Consider the following 25,427-nt stretch of genomic DNA (forward strand, 5'->3'; position numbering starts at 1 on the left):
CCCTCTGAGATTTAAACTGGAAGAAGCTATAAGCTGCATTTTAATTGAAATTATATGCTTACTGTTGCCATGCTTAATCCAGATCTTTCTTGTTTAATTTTATGTTTAACTTCTAATGTCTTCTTGCTGTTTTCTTGAGAATATAAGAATGGATGTACAATGATTTAAAACAACTAATTAACTGTCACAGCTGAAATATGTTTCTCTTTTTTTAGTATTTGCTACCTGCAATTGTTCATATAAACCACCAACCATATTTGGAAAGGGGAGATGGTCCAATTGTGAGTATTATTATTATTATTATTATTATTATTATTATTATTATTATTATTATTATTATTATTATTATTATATTCAGGGGTCCCCAACCTATGGTCTGCAGCCCAGTACCAGGCCCGGGGAATAGCTGGCGAACCCCACCCCACTCACGGTAGCAACACTGTGGAAGCATTAGTGGCCCCATTTGTGCATGCGCGGGGACACTAGCACCACCGCCAATATCACATGGGTGCCAGTGGCCCGTTTGTGAATGCATATGGAAGCCAACGGGCGTGCCATATGTGCGTGTGACCCACATATGTATGCACATGCACGCTGGCGACACTGTCATGTGCACGCCCATTTGTGCATATGCATGCAGGGCCACACGTGCAGACATTTCCCTGCTGCTCCCTTCCAGGCCGCCAAGCTGGAAAGGTTGGGGAACTCTGATTTAGGATTTAACCTTCAAATTGATTCACAGTCTGGGACTGGTAAAAACTTAACAGTTCAAATCTTAACCAAGGACCTAAGAGCTGTTAAGCTAAATACTGAGTATTGACGTTAAAGGCAGTTTCGAGTAGAGTTGTTATTGATTTTTGTGCTTACATGCTGTCTATTATATTACAGTTATGGGTCTTAGCTACTGCTAAGCTTGTAAGCCGCCCTGAGTCTTCGGAGAAGGGCAGGATATAAATGGAATTAAAATAAAATAAATAAATAAAATTTATGTAATTGGAGATGGCAATTTTGTAAGTTCTGCTTCTGAATTTTAAGCAGAAAAATTTAAGAATATCACTCACTGTTATGGATGGTTTCTTCCCAGTGTTTAGTTTTAGCTCCTACCCGAGAACTGGCGCAACAAGTCCAACAAGTAGCTGATGATTATGGTAAATGTTCAAGATTGAAGAGTACCTGTATATATGGAGGAGCACCCAAAGGTCCCCAAATTCGAGACTTAGAAAGAGGTAATTATGATGGACTTATATATTATAGGGCAATTGTGATGTCTAACTTCCTTTATTAAAATCACTATTAATGTGACTAATGCTTGGGAATATGTGTGCATATGTATTTATAAAACATGCATGTCCAACTCTACTGAGTCTTTTTTTAAAAAAAACTAACATTTTTTTTTAAAAGGAGCCAGGATATGGAAAATGGTGTTTTATTTTTGTTAAATAAATTGCATTTGTAAAAACAAAAAAATTGTTATAGTCGGTTTAGTAGTATAAACTGAAGTTGCACAATATGTTCATGAAATGGTCCATGTATTTCTACAGCCCTGTAAGAGACTGTTAGATTATTGTCTGACTTTTTGAACTCTCTTTGGAAGGTGTTGAAATTTGTATTGCTACACCTGGTCGTCTGATTGATTTCCTGGAAGCAGGGAAAACTAATCTTCGCCGCTGTACATATCTTGTACTGGATGAAGCTGATAGAATGCTGGATATGGGTTTTGAACCTCAGATTCGTAAAATTGTTGATCAGATACGGGTCAGTATTTCTTAATATAGTTTAGGTTTCTTCTTGCAATCTTGTTTAAAGATCACTTTCAGGATAATAACACATTTCTTTTTTCAGCCTGACAGACAAACACTTATGTGGAGTGCCACTTGGCCAAAGGAGGTGCGCCAGCTGGCTGAGGACTTCCTGCATGATTATGTCCAGATCAACGTGGGGAACTTAGAGCTGAGTGCCAATCATAATATCCTGCAGATAGTGGATGTGTGCATGGAGAGCGAAAAGGATCATAAGTATGGATGCTCTTATATTAACTTCAGATTTTATCTCTATTCCAAGTAGTCCTTGACTTATGACTACAATTAGGACTGGAATCTTAGTTGTTGAGCGAAGTGGTCATTAAGCAGGATGCCCATGTGACTTTTCCTCAACAACCATAATCTCGACAATCCAGTTTGTGGTCATTAAGTAATTCTTGGGTTGTTAAGCAGATGGACTAAAAGAGCTGCCTGCCCAGTTTAGTTTTCCTTGTGAGTAGAAGGGAACTGCTTTGACAGGCAGCTTGGATTTTTGGGATCTGCGGTCCATTTTTCCATCCTGCCAGAGGAGTTCAGTTCCCCTTAATAGACTACTTTGTCAGCCAACACCCAAAATTTAGGCTTGCAGCCTTCCCCACTGTATTCCCCATTGACTTTTCTTGGAAGGCCAGTAGAGAAGATTGCAAGTAGCCATCATATCATTGTGGGGTGTTTGATAACCTTGATAAGTGCAAACAGGTTGTCAGGCACCAAGATCGCAGTCGTGACCACAGACTGTGTGAGAGACTTTTTATGATGACTGGAAGTACTCTTCCTAAGGCCACTATGAATAGCTACACTTTAAACAATCATTAAATGATGGTAAGTCAAGGACTAGCTATAGAATCAATGTCTTTTTAAGTTTAGCATTTTTATATGAGCTGTGATGGTTTAGTTACACAAACAGACCAAGTTTTATAATTTTTTAATATTTTTATTCTTTTTTATCTTAATTGTATTTAAAAGCCTCCCTAAAAACACCATTAAGTCAGTGCTATCTGCTTTGACATTTTAGAAGTAGTTCAAACCACACCCCTAAATTCCTTAATTTTTTTTCTGTCAAAGGAGGGGGGAAAGAAGCTTTGATTCACCCTTTTCACATTGTAGCCAATTACAGTAATTCATTAATTGTAGAGGGGTGCATAAAATGGGATATGCAGAAAAAGAATGAAACAGTATACTGTTTGTGTTTGTTTAAAAGATTAATACAGCTGATGGAAGAAATTATGGCTGAAAAGGAAAATAAGACTATTATCTTTGTGGAAACAAAACGGCGATGTGATGACCTAACACGAAGAATGCGTAGAGATGGGTAAGATTTGATTCACATTTTAACAGTGTTAAATTGGGAAAGACAGATTAGTTTTGCATCCTTCACCATGTTATAGTAAAGAGATTTTAGTGAATTATAATTAAATCCTATGAAAGAATAGATGAGACTGATTACTTGAAAAGTTAAAATGCCATATGTCATTTGAAGCTTATGATAACTACGGGTAATCCCCGAGTTACGAGCATTCACTTAATGCTCATTCAAAGTTTGAGCACCCCCTAGTGCAGGGGTCGGCAACCGGAAAAAGGAAAAGAGCCACTCAGAACCGGTTCCATCACACAAACAAAAAAGTGGGAGCCGCAAAAAGTGCGTGCGCGTGCGTCCACTCATGCGCATGCGCAAAATGGGAGGCACCTGCACGGCGACGGGTCTCCCCTTTGGAGAGGTGCGCGCCGTCCCGTCCGGAGACCTGCCGCGTTCATCAAACGGGGCCAGGCCGGCACGCGCAGGGGGGAGGGGGCGATGGGGGCTTTTGCTAAGAACAGCGGCTTTTAAAAGTGGGAGGGTCGGAGCGCCGCGGGCAGGTCCGGAGAGGCGGGGGACGAAGCCCCGCTTGCCTGGAGGGGGGGGCAGAGAAGCAAGTTGCTGCAGCCCACCTTGGGCAGCTCCCGCCCTTTGTTCAGGCGCCAGCATCCCAAAGAAGCCCGGCCAGGAAGCCCACCCCCCGCCCGCTTTTCCGGAGGGGGGCAGAAGGAGGGAGCACGTCCCTCCCTTCTTTGTCTGCTCCGCGGCTGCCCTGCGGGAGGGCTTTCTGACGCCTCCGGCTGGAATCGCACCCGTTAGCAGCAGCGCCAGGAGCGTCCGCCGGGGCAAACGAGGGGAAGGGCGGCTCCCCCAGCCTCGCAGATCCTCGGGAGCGGCAAGGACCGGGTTTCTGCTCGGAGGGAGGGGGGAGCGCAGCTCGCACGGTCCGGCTTCGTCCTCTGGCCCGGCCCAAACGCCGCCTCTCTCACCCCCTGCGCCGGGGCCAGGCTGGGCACACGAGGCGTTGTTCCCCTCCCGCAGGGCAGTCGTGGAGCTCCCTCCTTCTGCCCCCCCTCCGGAAAAGCGGGCGGGGGGCGGGCTTCCTGGCTGGGCTTCTTTGGGATGCTGGCGCCTGAACAAAGGGCGGGAGCCGCCCAAGGTGGGCTACAGCAACTCGCTTCTCTGCCCCCCCTCCAGGCAAGCGGGGCTTCGTCCCCTGCCTCTCCGGACCTGCCTGCGGCGCTCCGACCCTCCCACTTTTAAAAGCCGCTGTTCTTAGGACAAAAGCCCCCGTCGCCCCCTCCCCCCTGCGCGCGCCGGCCTGGCCCCGTTTGCCGAACGCGGCAGGTCTCCGGACGGGACGGCGGCGGCTTGGAGAGGTGCGCGCGCACCTCCGCCCTTCGGAAAGGTGCGCGCGCACCTCTCGGAACAGGCGGTGCCACTCTCCATTTGGAGAGGTGCGCGTGCACCACTGCCCGTTCGAAGAGGTGCACGCGCACCGGGCAGCTGGGAGCCGCAGGAGACGGCTCAAAGAGACGCATGCGGCTCCGGAGCTGCGGGTTGCCGACCTGTGCCCTAGTGCTTACTAGAAGCAAGTCCTGAAATTACGAATATTGCAGCACCACAGCAGTCGTTCGCCCTTATGAGCGACCATAGTGGCCCTGCAACATTCACCCTGGTTATTCCCTCCCTCCCCAGCCCCGCCTGCCTTGGGTCTCCACAGGCACCAGGCCTTCAATACTCACCCTGCAAAGATTGAGATCCTTCACTTCCTCGGCTGCTCCAGGCTTTCAGTGTGTTCACAGAGAATGGAGGCCTAAAGTAACGCAAGATCACACGAGATCTCGTGCTATTTTAGGCCTCTGTTCTCTGCAACAGAGAACGGAACCGAAGCTGGGGGATTGTTCCATGTGCCTCCGGAGGCTAGATTGGGGCTCCGAAGGCCTTTTCCAGGCTGCTGCAGCCCAGATCTGAGGCCTGCAAATGCTTCCCCCTCCCCCCCCCCCCCCCCGCCACGCTGCCCGATCCATGTCTGGATCAATCCAGGCCGCTGCCACCTGGATTGAGGCCGGGGAACGCTTACATAGCCCTCTGGCTCCCTGTTTCCGCGTGGCAGCAACCTGAAAAAGGCCTCCAACACCCGGATCAGGCCACAGGAGGGCACGGAAGCATTTCCCATCTTCAGATCCGGGTGGCAACCTAGAAAACTCCTGGAGCCCGGATCAGGCAGCGGCCTGGAAAACGCCTCCAGAGCTCGGATCAGGGCACGGGGGGGGGCTGTGGAAGCGTCCTCTGGCCTCAGATCCGGGCGGCAGCAGGAACCGCAGTAGAGAGGAGATGGAACTTTTCCAGGTGAGTCCGGCGCGGCATGATGGGAAGGGAAAGCATGGGGTATCTTGGTGGGTGGGGGAGGCCTTGGGGGCCTGTTCCATCACTAGTCCCTCTTCCCCACCCTGAGATACCTCATGTTCACTTAAAAATGAGCAAGGGAGTGATCTCATTCGAGGTACGAGATTCACTCTACGAGTTTCCGAGTTACGAGTGGAATGGGCAGGCTCCATTACACTCATAACTCGAGGACTGCCTGTATAAATGATAAAAAGAAAATAAGATAGTCCTTACATAATGATTCTTTCAGCGACAAGTTATGGTAGTAGTGAATGAATGGTACTTACATCTGGTCCCTGATGTTATGGCTGTTGCATTGTCCCTGCAGTCACATGATCAAAATTCAGGCACTTGCCAGGTAATCCATTTTTACAACTGCAGGAGCACTGCAATTCCCATAGCTGCTTATCTTCCCCTCCCCCATCTGTTGCCCTTTTGGCCACCCTGCACAATGGCACACAGGAGTGGTGGTCCAGGGGCTAAAGTAAAGGTCCAGATGCAGTGGTGGCTCACTGAGACTGCTGAAGTCCTGGGTTTCCGCTTCAGCCCCAATAATGCTAACACCACCGAGGAGTGCTGTTGTGCAGGGTGGCTAAAAGGGCAAAGATGGGGAGGAGAGTTGAGTAGGCAGTCCCTTATCTTGCCAAGATTAGGAGTTATATAGCTTGGATTGGGGTGTATCCTTGCTTAACAAATGGAAACTAGGACTGCTGGGTTGTTGCTAAGCAATGCAATCACATGATGTCGCTCTTTACAACTGCATAGTTTAGAGATGGAAATTCCAGTCCCAGTTGCTGTTCTAACTTGGGGGGAACAAATAGTATCAGTTTAGTACAATTAATTTGAGGGAATCTGAACTTATGCAAAAAATAACATTTAAAAGTGAAAAATAGAAACTTATTTCTGAATTATTGCAAATTATAATTTGATTATAAGCAAAGGACAGAACATGACATGATTCCCAAACATTTTTGATATTACTCTCAGATGTAATCATTTAAAATACTCTGTCCCCAAAAGTGTTCTGCACTTACATTAGCCTCTGTTTAGTTGCATATTATGCTAGTACTGGTGGGAATCAGGCATTATTGGAATCAAATACTTGGTTTGATTATTTGAATTGATTAAAAAATACCTCCAGTGCAAAGAAAGTAAAAATACAGATTTCTGATTTCATATAGAAAAAGCTGTTTCAGTGTATGAAAAGGGCATCCCTTGCTTCAGAAGCATGGTATTATTTTGAAAAGTAGTTTCTTAGTTTTTCTGATTTCTAAATCAAAATTTTGTACATTCCAAACCAAAAAGTCTTCCTTTAGAATTCCTGAAAATTACAGTAAACACTTGGTTTAGTAGTTCTCGGTTTAATAGATTCTGAATAGCCTGGGCAAATTTTGTGTTCAGAATTTATCCTAATTGAATAGCCTTAACACCCAGAATTACAGAAATGACAATGCAGCTGTCAAAAATGAATTATATGAGACATCTTTAGATTTAACAGATCCCCCAAATGTAAAAATTGAGGTTATAAAATATTTATATTCATTTATATCATTAATTTGTAAAAAGGTTCATATTTTGAAATATGTGGTAGCTGAACATACTTAAAACTCTTCCTTACAGTTGGCCAGCTATGTGTATTCATGGAGACAAGAGTCAACCTGAACGAGATTGGGTGCTTAATGGTGAGTTGTAGAAATGCTCTGTTTTATTCAACCAACTGTTTAGTCCATCTATGTACACTTTTATTGCATAATGTGTTTTTATGAACTAGAGATTTACATCAAGATTGTTCCTTTTCTTTCAGAATTTCGCTCTGGAAAGGCTCCTATCCTTATTGCCACAGATGTTGCATCTCGTGGGCTAGGTTTGTACACATGGGCTTCCTGCCTATTATTTTTTTAGATTGACAATTTTTTCCCCAAAGAATTTGAAAGCGTGACTTTATCTCATATATGAAATGCCTTTTTAACATTGATCTTTTTTTTCTTTCATATTCAAAATCTCTTCCTGCTCCTAATGAACAGGCTTTGGTCTGCAGCAAGGCCTAGGCATGACTAATCGATCGCCAATGGGGAGAAGAGACGTCCAATTACTCAACCCAATTTTTCCACTATACCCCATCTTCTTTAATTCCAGCTTTGTGGCTGGGTGGCTAGGACTGAACTGTATTCATTACGTTGTTATTCAGAATTACCAGATGGTAGAACAAGCATCGCTTTAACAATCCTTTTTTGCCCAAATGCATTACTAATGTAACTGCACATTATTTTTAACAGCCCCACTTCAGTATCACAGGACATAGATTTATATGTGTGAGCATATTTTGCTTTTTTACACATATTCTTTTTCACTTTTCTTCCTCAGTTGGATTGTTGAAGTTGTAGTAAAAACTCTTAAGGGGAGGATTATAATGAAAATCAGTCAGTGTTTCAGTGCTTTCATCTGGATGTTTAAGCAAACAATTCCACTGCTCTTTACATTTAATGTTCAAATCTCTACCTCTAGTACAATCAGAAAGTAGATTTAAATGGTGGTGTAGATATTTGAAAAACTTTGGAGAAGACATTCCTAAAAGGTCTTCAGTTAATGTTGAGTTCAGCAGGCTCGATCAATCTTTTATTAAAAGTAATCTCTCAAATATTTCAGATGTACTTTAAATATAGGATCATTTAAACGCTGATTCTTGAAAATGCTTAAAAGACAGCTGCTTGTTAGCATTTCTGAAAAATCACAAATAAGTTGCTAGTCTTTTCCTCACAGAAAATTCATTCTCCCATGCCATCTCCCAAATTATCCCAGTGCTGCTCTAGTTCATGTGGTTTCAGTCTCTGTCTTCTGGGGTCATGTCTGGACCTATGCAGGTAGAACTTGGCCCTGTTAGGAGAAGGGGTGAGGCCAGTTTTTTTTATTAAAAAAGGACAATATTTTGGTTGGCAACATTTTGTTTTTTAAACAGGCTTGCTGTGTGCTGGTAGCTTCTTTGTGCATCTTGCCTAGACACTTAAATCAGCCCTTCTCATATATTTCCCCAAAACAACTCATTTCGATACTATTGGAAGAAAACAGTCTCCCCGTTCTGCCTTCTCCACTTGACTGAGGCTGTGGGGAAAAGGTTTCAGAGTCTGTTTCTTGTTACTAATAACATCTTGGCTTGTTTTGGGGCCCAGAGTTTGCTACTTCATAAAAAAAATATAATATCTGACTGGCAAATCTCTGGACGAATTCCTCCAAGTTCCTGGAAAGTGAAGGCTTCTACCTAAAACATAGAACAGGGGCGCGCGCTTTTTGGCTGAGTCACCAGGGTTTTTCCTTCTACTCAAATGAACATTGCTCTCAGAAAGCTCCTTCCAGGTAAGTTGAGTCCCCCATAATGGCTTGTTTGTGAATCACCCCCAGGGCAGAAGATTTCCCTCTGCACTGTGCATTAAAAATTTGGTTACGCTTCACTCTGTTAAAGTCAAATCATTAAATTTCTTTTTGTTTGTTTTCTTTAACAGAAACTTTGATATCAGCTGCCGATCACTCAGTGCAGGTCTGGGGACATATCTACATTGGTGGTCGAAGCAGCTTTCTAGATGGTCGAGTTTGCTAGTTTCTGCCCCTCCCAATTAACAATCAGACATTCCTTTGGGGGGCATCTCAGTGGATAAGCATCCCCAGGTAGTCATATTCCTTCTTAGAATGAACAAATTCTGTGGAAGAAACACTATGATGAATTTTACACCAGTGTAAGATAGTAAGATAGTAAGAAACCTGCATTATAACTGCATGTTCTCTCCCTGGGTCACCAGCCATATAATATGGATGTCATAACTGCCAGTCGAAGGTGAAAACTAGCCCCGCCTTCTCCTCTTTCCCCTCCTTGTTGTCCTTTCGTGGATTTCTTGGCAAAATCCATTTCCCAATACCTTCATTGTTGACAATGTCTGTATTTCCTAATAAGCAAATGCTCTCTGGTATTCATTATGACCATTTTGCTAATGGATGTACATAATGGGATTGATTGAGGTCCCCAATCTGCTCTTTGTCAGACTCCAGTGAAGCTCTAGCTATGAAGATGTGAGTGCACATGGTGTGCTGTCCTGTCCTTATCTAATACAAGCCCTTTGCACCAAGGACCCTAGTTGGAGACTCGCGCTGCCCCCTGTGAAATCTGCCTTCTCACTTTTTGGTGTGATTCAGGACTTTGGAGTCGGGAAAGATTGAGGAGCCCCCCCTTGCTGTAATAAGAAACAGACATAACATCCCTTTGCCACTACTACAACCCACTTTCATTTTTGCTCTCCCTCCCACCCCTTTCCCTTTATTTGAAATTGATGCAGTCTGGGCAATAGATGCAGCCTGACCTGTTGGATGTAATTTTTTGCATCTTCAATTTTGGCCCCTTTAAGCCCTATGAAGGGACAAAAAGTGTTGGAGGACCTGAAACGTTTACGTGAACCCAGGTTCTCAGGCGCTTGACGGCCAAATAGGCTACAGAGAAGCATCTAAGCCAGTTCACAGAGCGAGCGTGTGTGGGGACTTCTCGCTGCCATGGACCCTTGATGCATGCTCCCCGCGCTCCAGTGGTCCCGTGTCAGAGGGCGGAGTTTTCGAAAGGAGGCCGCCAAAAATAAAAGGCAAAGAGACGGGATCGGCTGCAGCGATTTCCCACAGGAGGAGGGAGTGTGCATCGGTCTGGTAACAAAACAGGGAATGTTTCTCATTTTTTTAAAAGAAAAGTCAATCTGTGTTTTATCTTGGATATATTTGGAATATTCTCTGTAAAATGCAGATTTTTAATGGGTTGTTAATTTTTAATGTAATACTGCTTTTGTCAGTTTTTTTTTATCAAAACAGTACACTAACATTTACTTGTTTTTCTGTCCTCATTTCTGAAAACTCAGATATTTATGACTTTAAATGTTTGCATCTGGGTTCTCTTTGTTCAGGTTACACTGTAAACAATATGCTAAAATTTTCACTAAAATGAACGTGGTGATGTGATCAAATGTTAGTGTGTATTTTTCTAAGGAAGATTAAAATAAGCTAATTATCTATTTACCCAAACTGGCTATCTTGAGATATCTTTTGGATATCAGGAAGAGGGGAAAATATATTAATAATTATTTTTAAACCTTTTTGGAAAAGGTTTGTGTCCTATCCCTTGTGATAACCTGAAGGTAAGTGATCTTGTGTTGCTAGTTTTTCTAGACTTCTCCTAACAGAGTTTTAAGTATTCAGCAGTTCTCTCTCTTACTCACTCTGATTTGCTGCATTTGTAATAAAAACAGCACATTTGTACCATTTTGAAATGCTGTTGTGGAGCAAAATTGCCTGAATTATATAAGACAAGGTTTCAAAGATGACAATTTGTGCGTGTGTGTGCGTATGTGTGTATGTTCGTGACATGCATGCAGCAAAAGATGGATGAATTTGAGAGGAATTATGAACTGCTTTGACTTAATAATTGCTTTCTCATCACAAACTCCTTTTTGTGCACAATTATCTCAGTTTAGCCTTTTGCTCTGTTAGGAAGAGTCTATACTGTCTTTGTATTTTACAAATACTAACTTTTTTCTTTTCTCTTGTTACTGTCACTTGCATTTGTGCTCCCCACCTTCTGTTGGCACATTCTTCCTCCACTGCTCTCCTCAATTCCTCACTGTGCTTTGATTGCCTTACAAGATGTGGAAGATGTGAAGTTTGTGATAAACTACGACTATCCAAACAGTTCAGAGGATTATGTGCATAGAATTGGCCGTACTGCCCGTAGTACCAACAAAGGCACTGCCTACACATTCTTCACACCAGGAAATCTGAAACAGGCTAGAGAGTTAATAAAAGTTCTAGAAGAAGCCAATCAAGCCATCAATCCAAAACTGATGCAGCTTGTGGACCACAGAGGTGGTGGTGGAGGAGGAGGTAAGAGATTGGGAGTATTTTGACTGTTCCTGTGTCTTTAAGCTGTGTTTGGTTTCCCAGCACGTGATAACACTTCATTAAATTTGTTAAGAGGCTAAATCATTTCTTAAACAATTTTCTGTATATCTCACCTCATCTAAGCTTCTTTTTGTTTTTGGGAGATGTTTCTACATCCCAACATCTGCATATTATGCGTCAGGAATATTTCATGTATTATCAAAGGATATAACTGGAAATCCAAATTATATGGTATTTCTCTGGAATGATGCCTTTAGAACTTTGGACATTTTAAACATGCTGGGAGAACAAAATTAGAATACTGTTTGTGTCATAACTCCTGCAGGCTAGTCATAAAAGAGTTTCGTCCTTGCAGTAATGTGAATAACAGCACTCCATGATGTCATGCTGGCTACACAACCTCGGAAATGTCTTTGGATAGTACTGACTCAACGGCCCTTGAAAGGGAGATGAGCACCTCACCCTTATAGTCAGCAACCACTAGCGGAGTAAAATCTGCAGGGAGTCCTTTACATTTTACCTTTAGTGTGAATAAATCTACAGTTTAACTAATCAATATATTTGTACCCAAAACTTCTTGCGTGTCAGGTTAGCTTGCCTATTGTGGCTGCTATTATACATTTTTTATCTGTTCTTGGATAATCTGATTTAAAATTATAGCAAAAACTAAAGATAAATAATAAATTTCACAACTTATTTTTTGTAGCCAGTAATAGCTCACTCTACTCACTCTATCATGCCAGAATAAGACTGACAAACTAGGCATTTGATAGGAATAGGAAATGGCAGCTTTTGTTAACAGTGAAGTAAAAATGACTTTCAATCTTTTGCCTGTGTTTTTAAGAGTAAAACAGTTGGATGTGTATTATCAAAATAGTAAAGAAAAGCCCTATTAAGTTACACGAGGCCTTTGTGATGAACTAGTAAACACGTCTAGTTTTTGCATTGAAAATATTCAGTAGAAATTACTAAATTCAGGTCTGTATGTATGTATATGTTACCAGGTGGTCGTTCTCGTTACCGCACAAGCAATTCATCCAACAATCCTAATTTGATGTACCAGGAGGAGTGTGAGCGAAGGCTCCGGGGAGTTAAGGATGGCCGAAGAGACTCAAGTAATTTCCGAGAACGTGATCGCAGTGACAGTTTTGCCAATGGAGCCAACAAAGCCTATGGTGGTACTTATGGAAATGCAACTTCTGCATTTGGGGCACAACAAGGCCAATATGGTTATGCCCAGGGAGCCTATGGAACTGCAGCTTATGGAACAAGTGGTTATGGGGCAGAATATAGTGCTGCTGGGTATGCGGGAGCCAGCACTGCCAGTGCTGGAAGAAACTCACAAAGCACCAACCAACAGCAGCAATATGCAGGGATCGGCCGTTCAGGCCAGCAGCCACAGCCTCTCATGTCACAACAGTTTCCTCAGCCTCCTGGCACCAGTGTGATGGGCTATATGGGGCAGACTGCCAACTACCAGTATCCACCACCACCACCACCCCCTCCTCCTTCACGCAAATGAAGCCACTTCATTTAGTGGTTGTCAGTCAAGATTTGCATCCCTTTCTCATTTTTTCTGTCTCTTCCCTTTCCCAACCCCATCTCCATTGTGATGTTTTTCTTAATGAAGGTTAGCTTTAGAGTTTATCATCCAAATTCTGCCCACAAAAATGGTCTTGGTACACATTGCTGATTTTCTTTTTAAAAAGTAGTATTGGCTGGGAAACTAATTTCCTTATGCATATTTTAGCCTTGCATGTTATGAAATTTGAAATTTCCTGTCTCAAAAAAGAAAAACCTACAAGGCATATTTGTCCCATTCTGGCTACTATTGTGTCTGAGGCTTATGTATGAAAAATTGCTGCAGAGAGGACTTCTCTATAATATAAACATTGAGAAAGATGGTGCTAAGGAGTACCTCCTTTTTAACAATATTAAATTTGGTGTGATTTTTGCTTATTGAAGTTGAGACGTAGGTTTTCTACAGTTAATGAAATGAGGCCTTGGATTTGGCATAGGAGAATTTGGAAGATAATTTCTTTGGTTTGACTCATTTTTTCAAACTTCTACAAAATGTAAACATAATTTTGAGTTTAACTAGCATTTCTGCAGCTCCTTAATGTCTTACCAGCCCTATGCATAAGGGATATAAGTGTTGAAGATTAATTTTCTTTTCTGTTGCAATGTGTTTTTACTCTAGATATAATCACAGAATTGCTACACTTTATTTTTATTGGGATTTTTCTATGGCTCTTAAATTTCACCCAAGATATCACAAATGACATCTGTTCCATAATTTCAACTCTGAGGTTAAAGTTGTACCTATAACAAAAGGTATATATGTCTATAAACATGGGGGAATCTATACAGTTCCTTGACGTTCATCTTTTGATCCATTTACTTGGTATCTGGTTCCTCATTGGACATGCATAAAATCCCACTGCATTAAGCAAAAGTGTTCCGTTTTTCAATTTTAAAGGTTTATTTTAAGCTAAACAAAATCTTAAAATCTCTTAAGGGGATGGTGAGGAGATAGCTAATATGTCTTGAAGCTGCATTTATATCCACATCTGACTAGGCTTTCCAGTGGCTTTATGAGTGAGTTTCTTCAGCTGGCTCTTATACTCAGCTTTTACAGGTAGGTAGCACCGTAGATTTTAGGAAGAGAGAACTTTAGCAAATTCTTTCATTAATTCTTGTTTTTTTTCCCCAGTCTGAGAAAGGTTTAAAGGTGGGGGAGTGGGGGAGGGTGGGGTGGGATTATTCAAATACTAAAGTTTCTGTCTTGTAACTACAGGAGAAAGTTGATAATAGTTGGTTCCACCTGTTAACGTTTAGATAAACATGGCAGGAAAATCTCTTCTGTCCTAAGAGAACCTATGGGGTTTTTCTTTTTTACAGTTTTGGGAAACAGGTTGTTGAAAAAATTCAGTTATTTATAGCAGTGTGGGTTTGGATTATAAAAATGGGATTTAAATACGTGTTTCTGAATAAGAGCAGGCTGTGGAATAATAACCACTTATGTGTCTGCGCACATCATACAGGTAGGTTGTTGGTACAGACCTTGTACAGTAAAGGTTTGCTAGTTAAATTCCTCTTTCTCAGTTTGGTTTCCATAATCATAATTAAGATATATATTTGGCAGTTATCTTCATTATTGAAAATATTAGAAATGAACATTCATATACTGAACACTGCCTGAGTTGTATTTCCTTTCTTAATAAAAACATCATGGAGCTGCTGTTCATGCAGAAATGAATATACAGGCCTAGAGAAGGGGGGGCAGAATAAATTCTTCCCCATTGTTTTTAAAGGGATTTGGTCTTCATCTTTGCCAATAGAAAATTGTATTAGGGGCCTTACATTGCTGTACTGTAGCTTATAACTAGAGATTGGTGTGCGTTGTGCTCAGACTGAGCATTAACAGATAATTGATCTCTGACATGTACAGCTTGTTTCCACTTACCAGCTTAAAAAAATGTGGCCAATTGGTAATATTCATTATTTGCTCAATAAATATACCAATATCCAGCCTATATTCCCTTTTACAAAAGTCATTGTGTAGGCTTTATTTAGTTAAAAGATACAGACTCTTAAAACCCTGTGGGCTTCTTAGATTGAATCATTGGGGACTTTTTTTTTCCATATTGGTATTTGAACACATTCCTGTTCTGTGAATAAAGACTTGAAAAGAGAGATTCATAGGTCTGTGATGTTCAGGCACTGTATATTAAAAAGCTATGTTACTATTAGTTTGTAAATTGTCCTTTTGATACCATCTTGTTTTCTTTTGTAGGTATGAATAAAAACACTGTTGTCAATAAAATTCAGAAATCTTGTTTTTTATTTAAAAATACAATTGAATATTTAAAAATGTTTTCTCTAATGGCTTGAGGGAACATTGATAGTTTAGGAAAAAGTGCTAGTTCACAGCTGTTTTAGTCTTTAATCACTTGAAATTTGGATATAGCCATTATAGAGGATACAATGGTTAAATATAAATCATAATCTGGTTTCTAGTTTTGAAGGAACACTTCTTTATAAAACTACTGTAGATGAGTTGTCTTCCACACTAAATAAGTTCAGAAATGTTAGTTACTTAGACCACAGTCCCTTTGGTGCAATCATATTTTCTAATTGAAATGGAAAGAAAAAAAGGAATATGCTCTGAATTCAAATAGATTCAAGCAAAAGCGTCTTGAATCCTGAAACATGGACTTCATCTGCTTTCTTCCATTGTTTGCATTTTCATATAGGCATTGGGAGACTCAATTTCTTCCCTTTTAGTACTAAAAGAAGAGGGGGAAAAGTTAGCCTAATAACAGAAAGCAATGGCCTTTAAGTTTCCATATTTTTATGCTATACCAAGAACATTTAATGATGTCTTTAGCACAAGAAAGTACATTAATTTCTACACAAGGTATACTAAGATTAATGGTTTTTTTTCACCTACTACTCAAAGTCAGTAATATCTAGCAATTCTAGAATGCAAAGATTGAGATGGGGGGACAACACAGTATAATTGGAAGTTAATATATTTTTTATTTCTGCTTGTGATTTAGAAGTGATGGCTGTGATATTCCCTCCAAAATTCATTTTTTCCCTTCGTATGTGCATTATTTTTGTTAGAAGTTAGGAATGAAAAGGTACAATTAAAGCGATGGGAAAGCTGCTAGGTTCACAAACTATGACTTCCCTCATAAATAAAACAAATATTCAAATAATCAAAAATTAAATCACTGATTGACAGCCATCTTGAAGCTGTTTGGGGGAAGAAATATTCAAATTTGGAAGCAGAGCCTGCTGTGGGCTGCTTAGGCCCAGCTGAAGTAGGTTTTGACAGTGTTCCCCCAGGGCAGGAATGCTGTCTAAAGTTGGTCTAGGAATTTTAGACCTCTTAAATTGCTCATAATCCAAGTAATAACCCAAACCTGTGACTCATAATGCCACAGGAGATAGCATGTTATAATCCATTTATTCTTAATCTTTTGGTAATCCTTACCTTTGGTGACATAGAGATAAAAAAAGTCACAATAGAAGATTGTCTGTACTACTCCAGAAACAACAGCAATTTGATCAAAGAAGTTTTCTGTGTGATAACGCCAGATCCAATTGGCAAGGTAAAGTGCACGATAAAGGCCCAAGAAGAAAAGGTAATGCGTTGTGATTGTCTCAGCTTCACCAGTTTTACTAATCATAAAAAGTTGTGGAAGGATAGCCACTGATTCTAGATAAATTGAGAAAGTCCATAGTATCTGAGGAAGAACAGTAAATCCAAAATAAATATCCAAAATATTGACACAAAAAGTTACAAATATGCACAAGCTATTTAAGAAGTGGGTTTTAGAAAGCTGGGCTCAACGAAAATAATGGGCGTCCTTATACTTAAGCAGAAACAAATATCTTACCTCTAAAGGAGTGAATTGGTAGTTTTGTAAAAATGAGAGACCTGTGACAGGAACCAAAAGGAACTCGAGACGGAAAGTATCCTTTTCACTGTCAAAAGTTTTCCGGAATTTTCCATAGATCAGGTACACAGTAGCATAGGCACAAAGTAAGAAAATAACCTACAGAAAAACAGAAATAACAGCATGCTATTTGCTAGATCTTCCCTGTCCAATGGCAGCTTTTCATAGTTGGTCAGTGATACTAATTGGACACAGACTTAACATCTGATAAACTGAGTGCCAGTTCCAAAAATCTTAGGGACCCATTAAAGTAAGTTAATTTTGAAGTGTCTACTTGATTTTATAATGTTAAAAAATTTTAACAGTTAAATACCTTTCTATAAATTTTCCAGATGTGAAGCAAGTGGAGGAAAGATTTATAGCATGGAAGCAAGAGTTGCTATACAGGTATTACCTAATCATTGCAGGTACATTTATATGACTTGCAATACTCCAGCTATGTACCTCGTGTATTGTCTTCCTAATCTATCCACCTTGTTCAGCTGTGGATAGAACAGTATAATCTTTTTCAGAGGTGCATCAGTCCTTACAATTCACATGGATTTCAAGTATGATGTTTTTGTTTCTTGATTCTTCAGTCTGACCTGATTTTTTTCTAATATTGAATAGTTGGCTTTCGTGGCTGTTGAATAAACACATGGCCTCCTCCAGCACTTTTCAAATGTGTCAATCTCTCTCTCTCATGCATAACAGGAATGCCACTCCTGTTATGAGTTGGCCATTAAATGCTAGTACTACTTAATGGCGTTTTCATACATTGAAGTAAGCTATAGTTTTAATTCTGTAAAGTCCCTGAATATTCCGACTGCTTTCACACCATCATGCATGCTCTGTGCATTGCAGTGAGAGGAGAGTAGCATTTTTAAAAAATCTCAAGTGGATTACTCCTGGAATGTGGGTGCTTAATCAGCACTGCTAAGAGAAAGGTATACCTTGCTGCTCTTTCATTATTCCCATGGAAATGGGAATTTCTGCATTACACTAGCTCCTTCCTTCCTGAATATAAGGCTTATGGGGATTTAGCATATCTGAACTTTTGGAAGCTTGAGGGCAGTACCACCCGGTAAATTTGGCAGTAGGAACATAGAAATAATTTGCAGGTTTCCACTTTTAATCCCACTAGATATGAACAGCTGGAAAAATAAAATAAAAAACAACGATGGTGCTGAGCCTTTGCTGCCTGAGAATTTAATTGCATTTGTTAAGTTAGTAAAAGCGAATCTGGCTCCCCCACTGACTTTGCTTGTCAGAAAGTTACAAAAGGTGATCACATGACTCCAGGAGACTGCAACTGTCAAATGTGAGTTGCCAAGCATCTGAATTTTGATCATATGATCCTGGAGATGCTGCAACAGTCATAAGTATGAAAAATGTGCCATTGAAACTTTGAACTGTCACTAAACAAAATGTTGTAAGTCAAGGACTACCTGTACATTAATAATGTAACATCACAGTGTTTTTAATTTCGAAGTGTGGGGGGGGATTATTTAGCTATCCCTTACTCAACAGAGGCTACATTTAAATAATTGCATGGCTTAAAACATCTGAATTAATGAATGAATGAATGAATTAGCTTTTTTTTCTGTTTCCTTACCTTCATGATGGTATTGTAAAAGGAGATGAAGTTTGTGACGAGGTCAAGGTAACGGCTTGTGAAAACAAGTGCAAAAAGGATCTGACTCTTTCCTGAAATACCTACACATCGTGAGATATGAATAACAAAGATAAAACAAACCAAGGAAAGGCTGCTTGAGGCTTTAAGCCTAAAGATGCAGATTGCTTAATTTGACTGCGGGAGGCAGCAAGTGATACCTGACGCCACAACCACTCAAGAATATTCTGAAATCAAAGCACCAGCTTCTGTCATGGAAAGGGACAGTACTGGCCATTCAGTCAGGCAGCTGAGTAGTCCAGCCCAGGTTCATGTATTATTCTGTTCTATTTTGTTTAATGGTTACAATTACAAAGGTGTGTTCCTTTAAAACAACAAAAAAAGCTGTTCTGGCTGAATGAATGCATGACATTAGGAAAACACACTTCTTTTTGCAAGGCTCAGAAACTTACTCAGAGGAAACTTCTTTATAACCTGGAAATAGTATTTTCTCTCAGAAATGGAACTTCTGGGGTTACAAAACTTTCAACTACTTTGCTGGTTACCCAAATGTTTACATTGGAGATCTGGCAGCCCTGCTCAAAAAAAATTTTTGTTTGTGCAAATGGTTTTTATAAATAGTGTGATTCAGTAACGGAATATTTGTGTGTGTGTGTGTCTAGTTTAAGATATCTACACATGTATGTATACAGTATAGATACAAAAACATTTTAAGAAGAAAAATCACTAAAATAGTTTATTTAAAAATTTTAGACTAATTTATTTATTTATTGATTGATTGATGGGATTTATATCCCGCCCTATCTCCCGAAGGACTCAGGGCGGCTAACAACAAAACATATAATAAGTACAGAAATCAAGATAAAAATAAAATTGAGAACATCTGTGCAATAAATTAAAATTAGAGAATTTAAAAAATAAATTAAAAATACTAAATATAAATTAATTAAAATGCCTCTCAGTCTAGGTCAGCCTGGTGGAACAGGAGTGTTTTGAGGCCGCGGCGAAAGGATTGGATGTCTACCTAAAGGTAGTAACATCAAACAAAGCTTGATACAAATGAATTAAAGTAGCTGAAAATAAATATTAGGATCAACTCTTTAGAAGTATCAGAAACAGTAGTGATTGTCCCACAAAATCTCAGTAACACTTAGCTACTTCCTACTACAAACTGACTGGTACTAGCAATCCTTTTTAAAGAGAGAAGAATGGTCAAGTAAGAACAGAGAAAGTTAATCTTTTAGTCTTGTCTTGGAGCAATGATTTCTGGAAAGTTTTTAAAAGCAGTTATATGTGTATACAACAGGTTCAAATAATTGAACCACACTGCCTTATTTTGTGATGGTAAGAACTGCATCAGGATAATTTAAAAAAATAATGTTTATCCAAAGTACAGGCTGTACATATGGTCTTTTGTCACAATAGAATAGTCTGCAATTGTAAGGAAAAAGGAATAAAGAGGCATGCTTGATTTGTCTATATAGAATGACTCTTCTGTATTTATATCTCATTTTCATTCACATATAAATACACCCAAAATGTCAAATGCTTCCATTCTGTCTGAGAAGGGAATCATTGGATAATTCCAGTGATTCAAAATCTTCCTGTACATTTGTTATTTCCAAAACCAAATACTATTAATAAAAGAGAAAAGGCATGGATGGGTGAATCAGCAAGTTGAAGACAAATTTTCAGACATTGTAATTCAATCATTAAATGGGCTGGCAGGTCCTTTTTTCCTGCATTCTCACAGTGTCACTCAGGCTGATGAAGAACATTTGAACATTGGTTGCAATCCACCGTAATTAGTTACAAAACTTCCATTTTGTTTGGGTGGACTGCAACCAAATTATACAAGGAGATACAGCACTTTGGATTTAAATCAGTATCTATTAGAAAGTATATCTTAAAATTGTGCCTATGATTTTTATTCTCAGCCCAGCTGAGGGCCACAGGATGTTTTACCATTCATTCTGAACACTAAAATTAATGGAAAATCCATTAGAGTCTCTCCATCCTCTTTCCATTCATTTAATCCCTCTGGAGGAAAAAAGCTTACAACATACTGTAGAAGACACCTACTTTGGAGTAAGCCTCACTAAATTCAATAACAGTAAAATCAGTTTCTAAATGTATGTATAGCTGAATTGAGCATATGTGTCTATCATTCTATTGTACAATTTTCAACAATACCGAGCAGAGTGTTGCAGCCCCATTAGTGTTTATTAGCCCATTTACATGGCAAGCACTGTGCATTGATTTGTGTGTGTAAGAAAAAGGTGAAGAGAGAAAGCTGGAAAGGACACTAGCGTTACATCTGGCTTTATTCATTAGTGGATCTAACTCCACCCATCATCTGTTAATTTGTTAGCACTCCTTGGATATTCTTTCTGAAACTTCAAAAAATGTTCAGCACATTGGATGGGAAAAGAAAGAATCTGGAATACATTTACAGATACAGGGAGGGGAAAGAGTGCCTTAGCTTTTTAATTATTACTCTGAGTAGATTCTCTCTTTTTGGAAACAATTTGAAATTGGCTGGTAGCTTCAGAAAAGCACAGGCATAAAATGATTGCAAATGACAGTATAAGCAAAACAGGAAAGGAAAGCAACGAGTTGTAGAACGGGTGTCAAACTCAATTTCATTGAGGGCCGCATCAGCATTGCAGTTGCGCTCGGGGGGGGGCAGGGGTGTGTGGCCAGGGTGTGTGTGGCCTACTGGGGGGGCGTGACGAGTGCATGTGGCCTACTGGGTGAGCATGGCCAGCTCTACATCTTTCACGTCAAGGGTACCTATGGGGGCCTGGGCAAGAGTGGGACAGATATGAGGGTCTCTGTCAGAAGGAGATGGGACCGGGGCAAGTGCCAAGACATGGTCCACTGGAGGAGCCTCACTGTTCCTCTTAGGCCATGCAGGGGGGAGCTGGACGATGGCGTAGAGGTCAAATGCCCAGCTCAGCCCTCAAGTACCCACGGCACTAAGCCCAGCCCCACTTCCCCAAGGGGGCGCCCAGCTGCACTGCTGCCCGCTGCTGATGTGCTTGCTCTCCTTAGCCAGGTTGCTCATGAGAGGTACGAGGGCAAAGTCAAGAGGGAGGCCCACTCCCTCTCCATGTGAAGAGACCTGGCTTTGTATCCAAAGCTTCCTTAGCAATAGGATGGGAGACCCCCCAGGATGGGCCAGGAAGAGGGGGCAAGGGGATGGTGAAAGGGCAGCAGAGAAGGTCTAAGGCAGAACTTCCCTCAGACGCTCCCTCTCCTTCCTTCCTTCCTTAGAGTGGTGGGAAAATATTTGAGACGAGGGAGAAAAACAGGCAAGAAACGCAGCTGGGGAAGTGTCATCCTTCATGAGGAATGAAGAAATGCACCATCGCCTGGAAGTGACCAGCACATGGCCTTCACCTACTTCACATATCTAGCTTGGTGGGCTCTGGGGGAGGGGATGCCATGAGCAGCATGAGAGTCGATGTTACCTGCGCAATGCTGCCCAGCCCCCAGCCTGCCTGGTTTTGGCAGGCAGCGGGGCGCTCTCCTCACAGTGCCGAGAGACTGAGCCGGGTGGCACGAATCTGAAGAGAAGCGCAATGCTGCCCAGCCCCTAGCCTGCCCGAAGTAAGCAGGGCCATGTGCTGGCCACTTCCAGGCGATGGTGCATTTCTTCATTTCTCACAAAAGGTGATACCTCCCCAGCGTGCGCCCAGGGGGCAGTGCCAACACAGCACGGACCGGTCCCTCACTGTTTTCAGACAGCCTTGTGGAGCTAAGTGTGAATGTGTTTCAGCATAGATGGCCACCACAAAATTGTACATTGGCTCCCGGCCGGCCTAGGCCAGGGCCAAGGCAGCGGGAGCCGTTCCCTCGCTGTCTCCAGGATGGGTTCGCGGGCCACATGAAACCATTTCGCAGGCCGGATCCGGACCCTGGGCCTTGTGTTTGACTTGTCTGTTGTAGAACATAGTCCCTGAGAAACAATCATTTTATGAGCTAGAGCAGTGTTTTCCAAACCTAGCAACTATAAGAGGGATGGACTGCCTGGGGAATTCTGAGAATTGAAGTTCACACATCTTGAAGTGTTCAAGTTTGAAAACACAGAGCTATAACATAAAAAAGTTCTTACAAATTTTCAAGGTCAACTTATTTATTGTACATCTAAGGCCTACAAGCAATCTGATATTTTTTTGAGATGCCACAAGATTCTTTTCTCTTTTCTCTAGACAGTTATTCTGGTGGCCTGTTTGGATCTTATTGGGGTTTCTTTCCCATTGCTTTGCCTCAAACACAATTGTGAAGGCCTTAACTAAAGTTTAAAAAAAAATAAAAGAAGACACCTGGATGGAGGATTGAGAGGACAACAGGGAAATACAAAAACAAGAGGAATGCTAACGCTTAATTCAAGCTTGTATGTACTGTTGCATTTTAAAGAGAAAATGTGTCACAGGTTATCCCTGGGTCTTTTACAGCACATTCCAGTTATTGAATTGGGGAACAACATACCTGGTCCTCCATCTTTGCTATCCAAAGTGGGGCTGGGGAAAAAGACTAGAAATTCACCACTTCAATACTACATCTATTTGAGAAGAAATTGAACTCCATGGACACTGGTGGAAATTGGTTACTGCTGATGCTTGAGTCTGGAGTTATCATTGTCTGCAGCTGCAAACAGCATAGGGATGGACTTTACGTGGAAGAAATTAAAGATGAATAAAAAGGTAAAGGTAAAGGTTCCCCCGCACATGCGTGCTAGTTGTTTCCGACTCTAGGGGCTGGTGCTCATCTCCGTTTCAAAGCCGAAGAGCCAGCGCTTGTCCGAGGATGTCTCCATGGTCATGTGGCCGGCATGACTAGACGCCAAAGGCACACAGAACGCTGTTACCTTCCCACCGTAGTGGTCCCTATTTTTCTACTTGCATTTTTATGTGCTTTCGAACTGCTAGGTTGGCAGAAGCTGGGACGAGTAACAGGCGCTCACTCTGTTACGCGGCACTTGGGATTCGACCCACCAAACTGCCGACCTTCTGATCGACAAGCTCAGCGTCCTAACCCACTGAGCCACCGCGTCCCTAAGATGAATATTCCTATTTAATAGTGCAATTTTTTCAACAATGGTGACTCTCTGGGTAGGCTGTATAAAAATCTATGAATTGAGAAACATGATAGTCTCTGGTTATTTAAACTCCTGTAGTATTATCAGTACACATCAACACATCAACATCAGAAACTATACAAAGTTTGCATTATATAACTTCATAGCACCACTTCTTCTAAACACATATTTCATTCTCAGAATCAGGAAGGAGATTGGTGTGATAGAGTGGGATGGGCTTGCAGAAATGAAACTGGGCATAGAAGGATTTTTTTCAAGGTCTAGGAAATATTTTTGTGGCAAAGAATGTAACAGGTGAGAAGAAAGCAAGAAAGTTAAGCAACTGATATGAAGTTGGAGCCTTAGAAACTTTTCTCAGAATACATTTTAGATTTTAGTGTCTCAAATTTAACATTTTTTGTCTAGACTAATAAAGATGATATTGTTAAAATGGATTGTAATTAAAAAAAACCTTTATGGTTGTTATCTAAACTCAAGACAAGACAGTTTTTCAAAAAATATAAAAATTCAAATCTATCTCAGCTCCACTCCAAATGTCAAAGTGTGGGTTGCTATGGTACTAAGATTTATGCTTCAAGTTGCAAACACTGGAGGCCAGGGGAAGGGGGCAAGACGTTCAGAAAGGTGGGCAGGTGGGGAGCTATTCTGCCTTCCTTGCATTCCCTTGGCTAGCCTTTTGCTGTTAAGCCTGTTGGAGCACAACTTTGTGAGCTGCTTCTCCAGTTGGTCCTGGCCCCTAACACTGGTAGACGGAAGGGATACCATCTTTTTTTGCTTGCCTTAGGCTGCAAAGGCTCCTGGCTGAGTCTAAAGTTTCTTAGTTGGGTTAAATTGGATTAAATGTGTTTTCTTGTCTCTTCCTCCACAGCAATAAAAGCTTCTATCTAGATTGAGATACGAAGAAATTTATTTTTGTTTAAGGAATTACAAAGTGCTGCTGAGCTTAATAGCTCACTTTCTGATTTCCTTCCCATATTCCTTCTTCCATATTTATTCCTCTATGATTTATTATAACCTTGTTCTATACATCTAGGATGAATGTGACTCCAGCAGCCTAAGGCTAAATCCCAAATCTGAGACTCTGTGGTCCATTTGTGTTCAAGTAAAAAAATTCTGACTGGCCTGCCACTCTATATGGCTTTCTCATCAGCTTCAGCAAGACAGAGAAGAGAATAATGATAATCATAATACCTACCAGCACATGACTTTGATCTCCAGATTTTCACTATCAAAATGATCATAGCTAAGAGATGGGAGACATCTCCAAGGATCCGAAATACATTCATGATGGCCCAAGAATATCCTACAGGAATCTGAAGAAGAGCAAGTTAATGTAAACTGAAAAGGAAGATGCCGCTTCTCCACTTTCAAAGCTTGGGAAAAGGTGCAGCTGGTCCTCTTTGTCAGCTTCCTGCTTAATGATCCCTTTTCATTAAATTTCTTTGGATATGCCTGTTTCTAGGTGAAGAACTCTCTCACAGCAGAAATCTTCGGAAATATTGTGCACGGAAGTTTAAAATTAAAACTTGACTGTACTCTGCACGGAACAAAAGAAAATCTTTTTTTACTTCTTCTGCAGAAAGTTTCTGGCTTCTCGGAAACTGATTAGCTCCTCTCGACCAAGTAATGGAAGACCATTGGAGAACAGGCTCAGTGCAGACGCTGGGTGACGTGGCATAGATGCTGTTTGTACAGAGACGATGGTGGAGAGAGGCGGGAGCAGCCGCTAAGCCAACTTAGCAAAACTTTCTCTTGCATCCCTTGACTTCTCAAGTTACAGCTTGAAATGTCCTTAAAGGGAAAAAGACAGGGAGGAAGCAGATTTCTCTTTCGAACT

The 25,427-nt window shown here is 41.1% G+C and overlaps 2 protein-coding genes across 2 annotated transcripts in view; one reads left to right on the forward strand and one right to left on the reverse strand.

Annotated features, from left to right (window-relative positions):
- Window positions 1-15,232, forward strand: part of DDX17 (DEAD-box helicase 17) — a 29,631-nt gene extending 14,399 nt beyond the window's left edge. Inside the window, exons 5-13 of the mRNA XM_081330744.1 lie at window positions 216-281; window positions 1,085-1,226; window positions 1,595-1,755; window positions 1,843-2,015; window positions 3,001-3,111; window positions 7,105-7,166; window positions 7,289-7,348; window positions 11,152-11,388; window positions 12,411-15,232. Of these exons, the coding sequence (XP_081186870.1) occupies window positions 216-281; window positions 1,085-1,226; window positions 1,595-1,755; window positions 1,843-2,015; window positions 3,001-3,111; window positions 7,105-7,166; window positions 7,289-7,348; window positions 11,152-11,388; window positions 12,411-12,928 (1,530 nt within the window). The 3' untranslated portion in view covers window positions 12,929-15,232. The remainder of the gene's footprint in view (window positions 1-215; window positions 282-1,084; window positions 1,227-1,594; window positions 1,756-1,842; window positions 2,016-3,000; window positions 3,112-7,104; window positions 7,167-7,288; window positions 7,349-11,151; window positions 11,389-12,410) is intronic.
- A 47-nt stretch (window positions 15,233-15,279) lies between these two features.
- KDELR3 (KDEL endoplasmic reticulum protein retention receptor 3) lies at window positions 15,280-25,271 on the reverse strand. Its single transcript, XM_081330745.1, has 5 exons — window positions 24,786-25,271; window positions 18,469-18,569; window positions 16,815-16,973; window positions 16,409-16,661; window positions 15,280-15,695 (listed from the first exon to the last, which is right to left on the reverse strand). Exons 1-5 carry the CDS (start codon window positions 24,874-24,876, stop codon window positions 15,655-15,657), a joined length of 645 nt encoding a protein of 214 aa, XP_081186871.1. The 5' UTR covers window positions 24,877-25,271; the 3' UTR covers window positions 15,280-15,654.
- Between the last annotated feature and the right edge of the window lie 156 nt (window positions 25,272-25,427).

Source organism: Vipera berus, assembly GCF_964194415.1.
Source record: "Vipera berus genome assembly, chromosome: 6".
Taxonomy (NCBI): Eukaryota; Metazoa; Chordata; class Lepidosauria; order Squamata; family Viperidae; genus Vipera; species Vipera berus.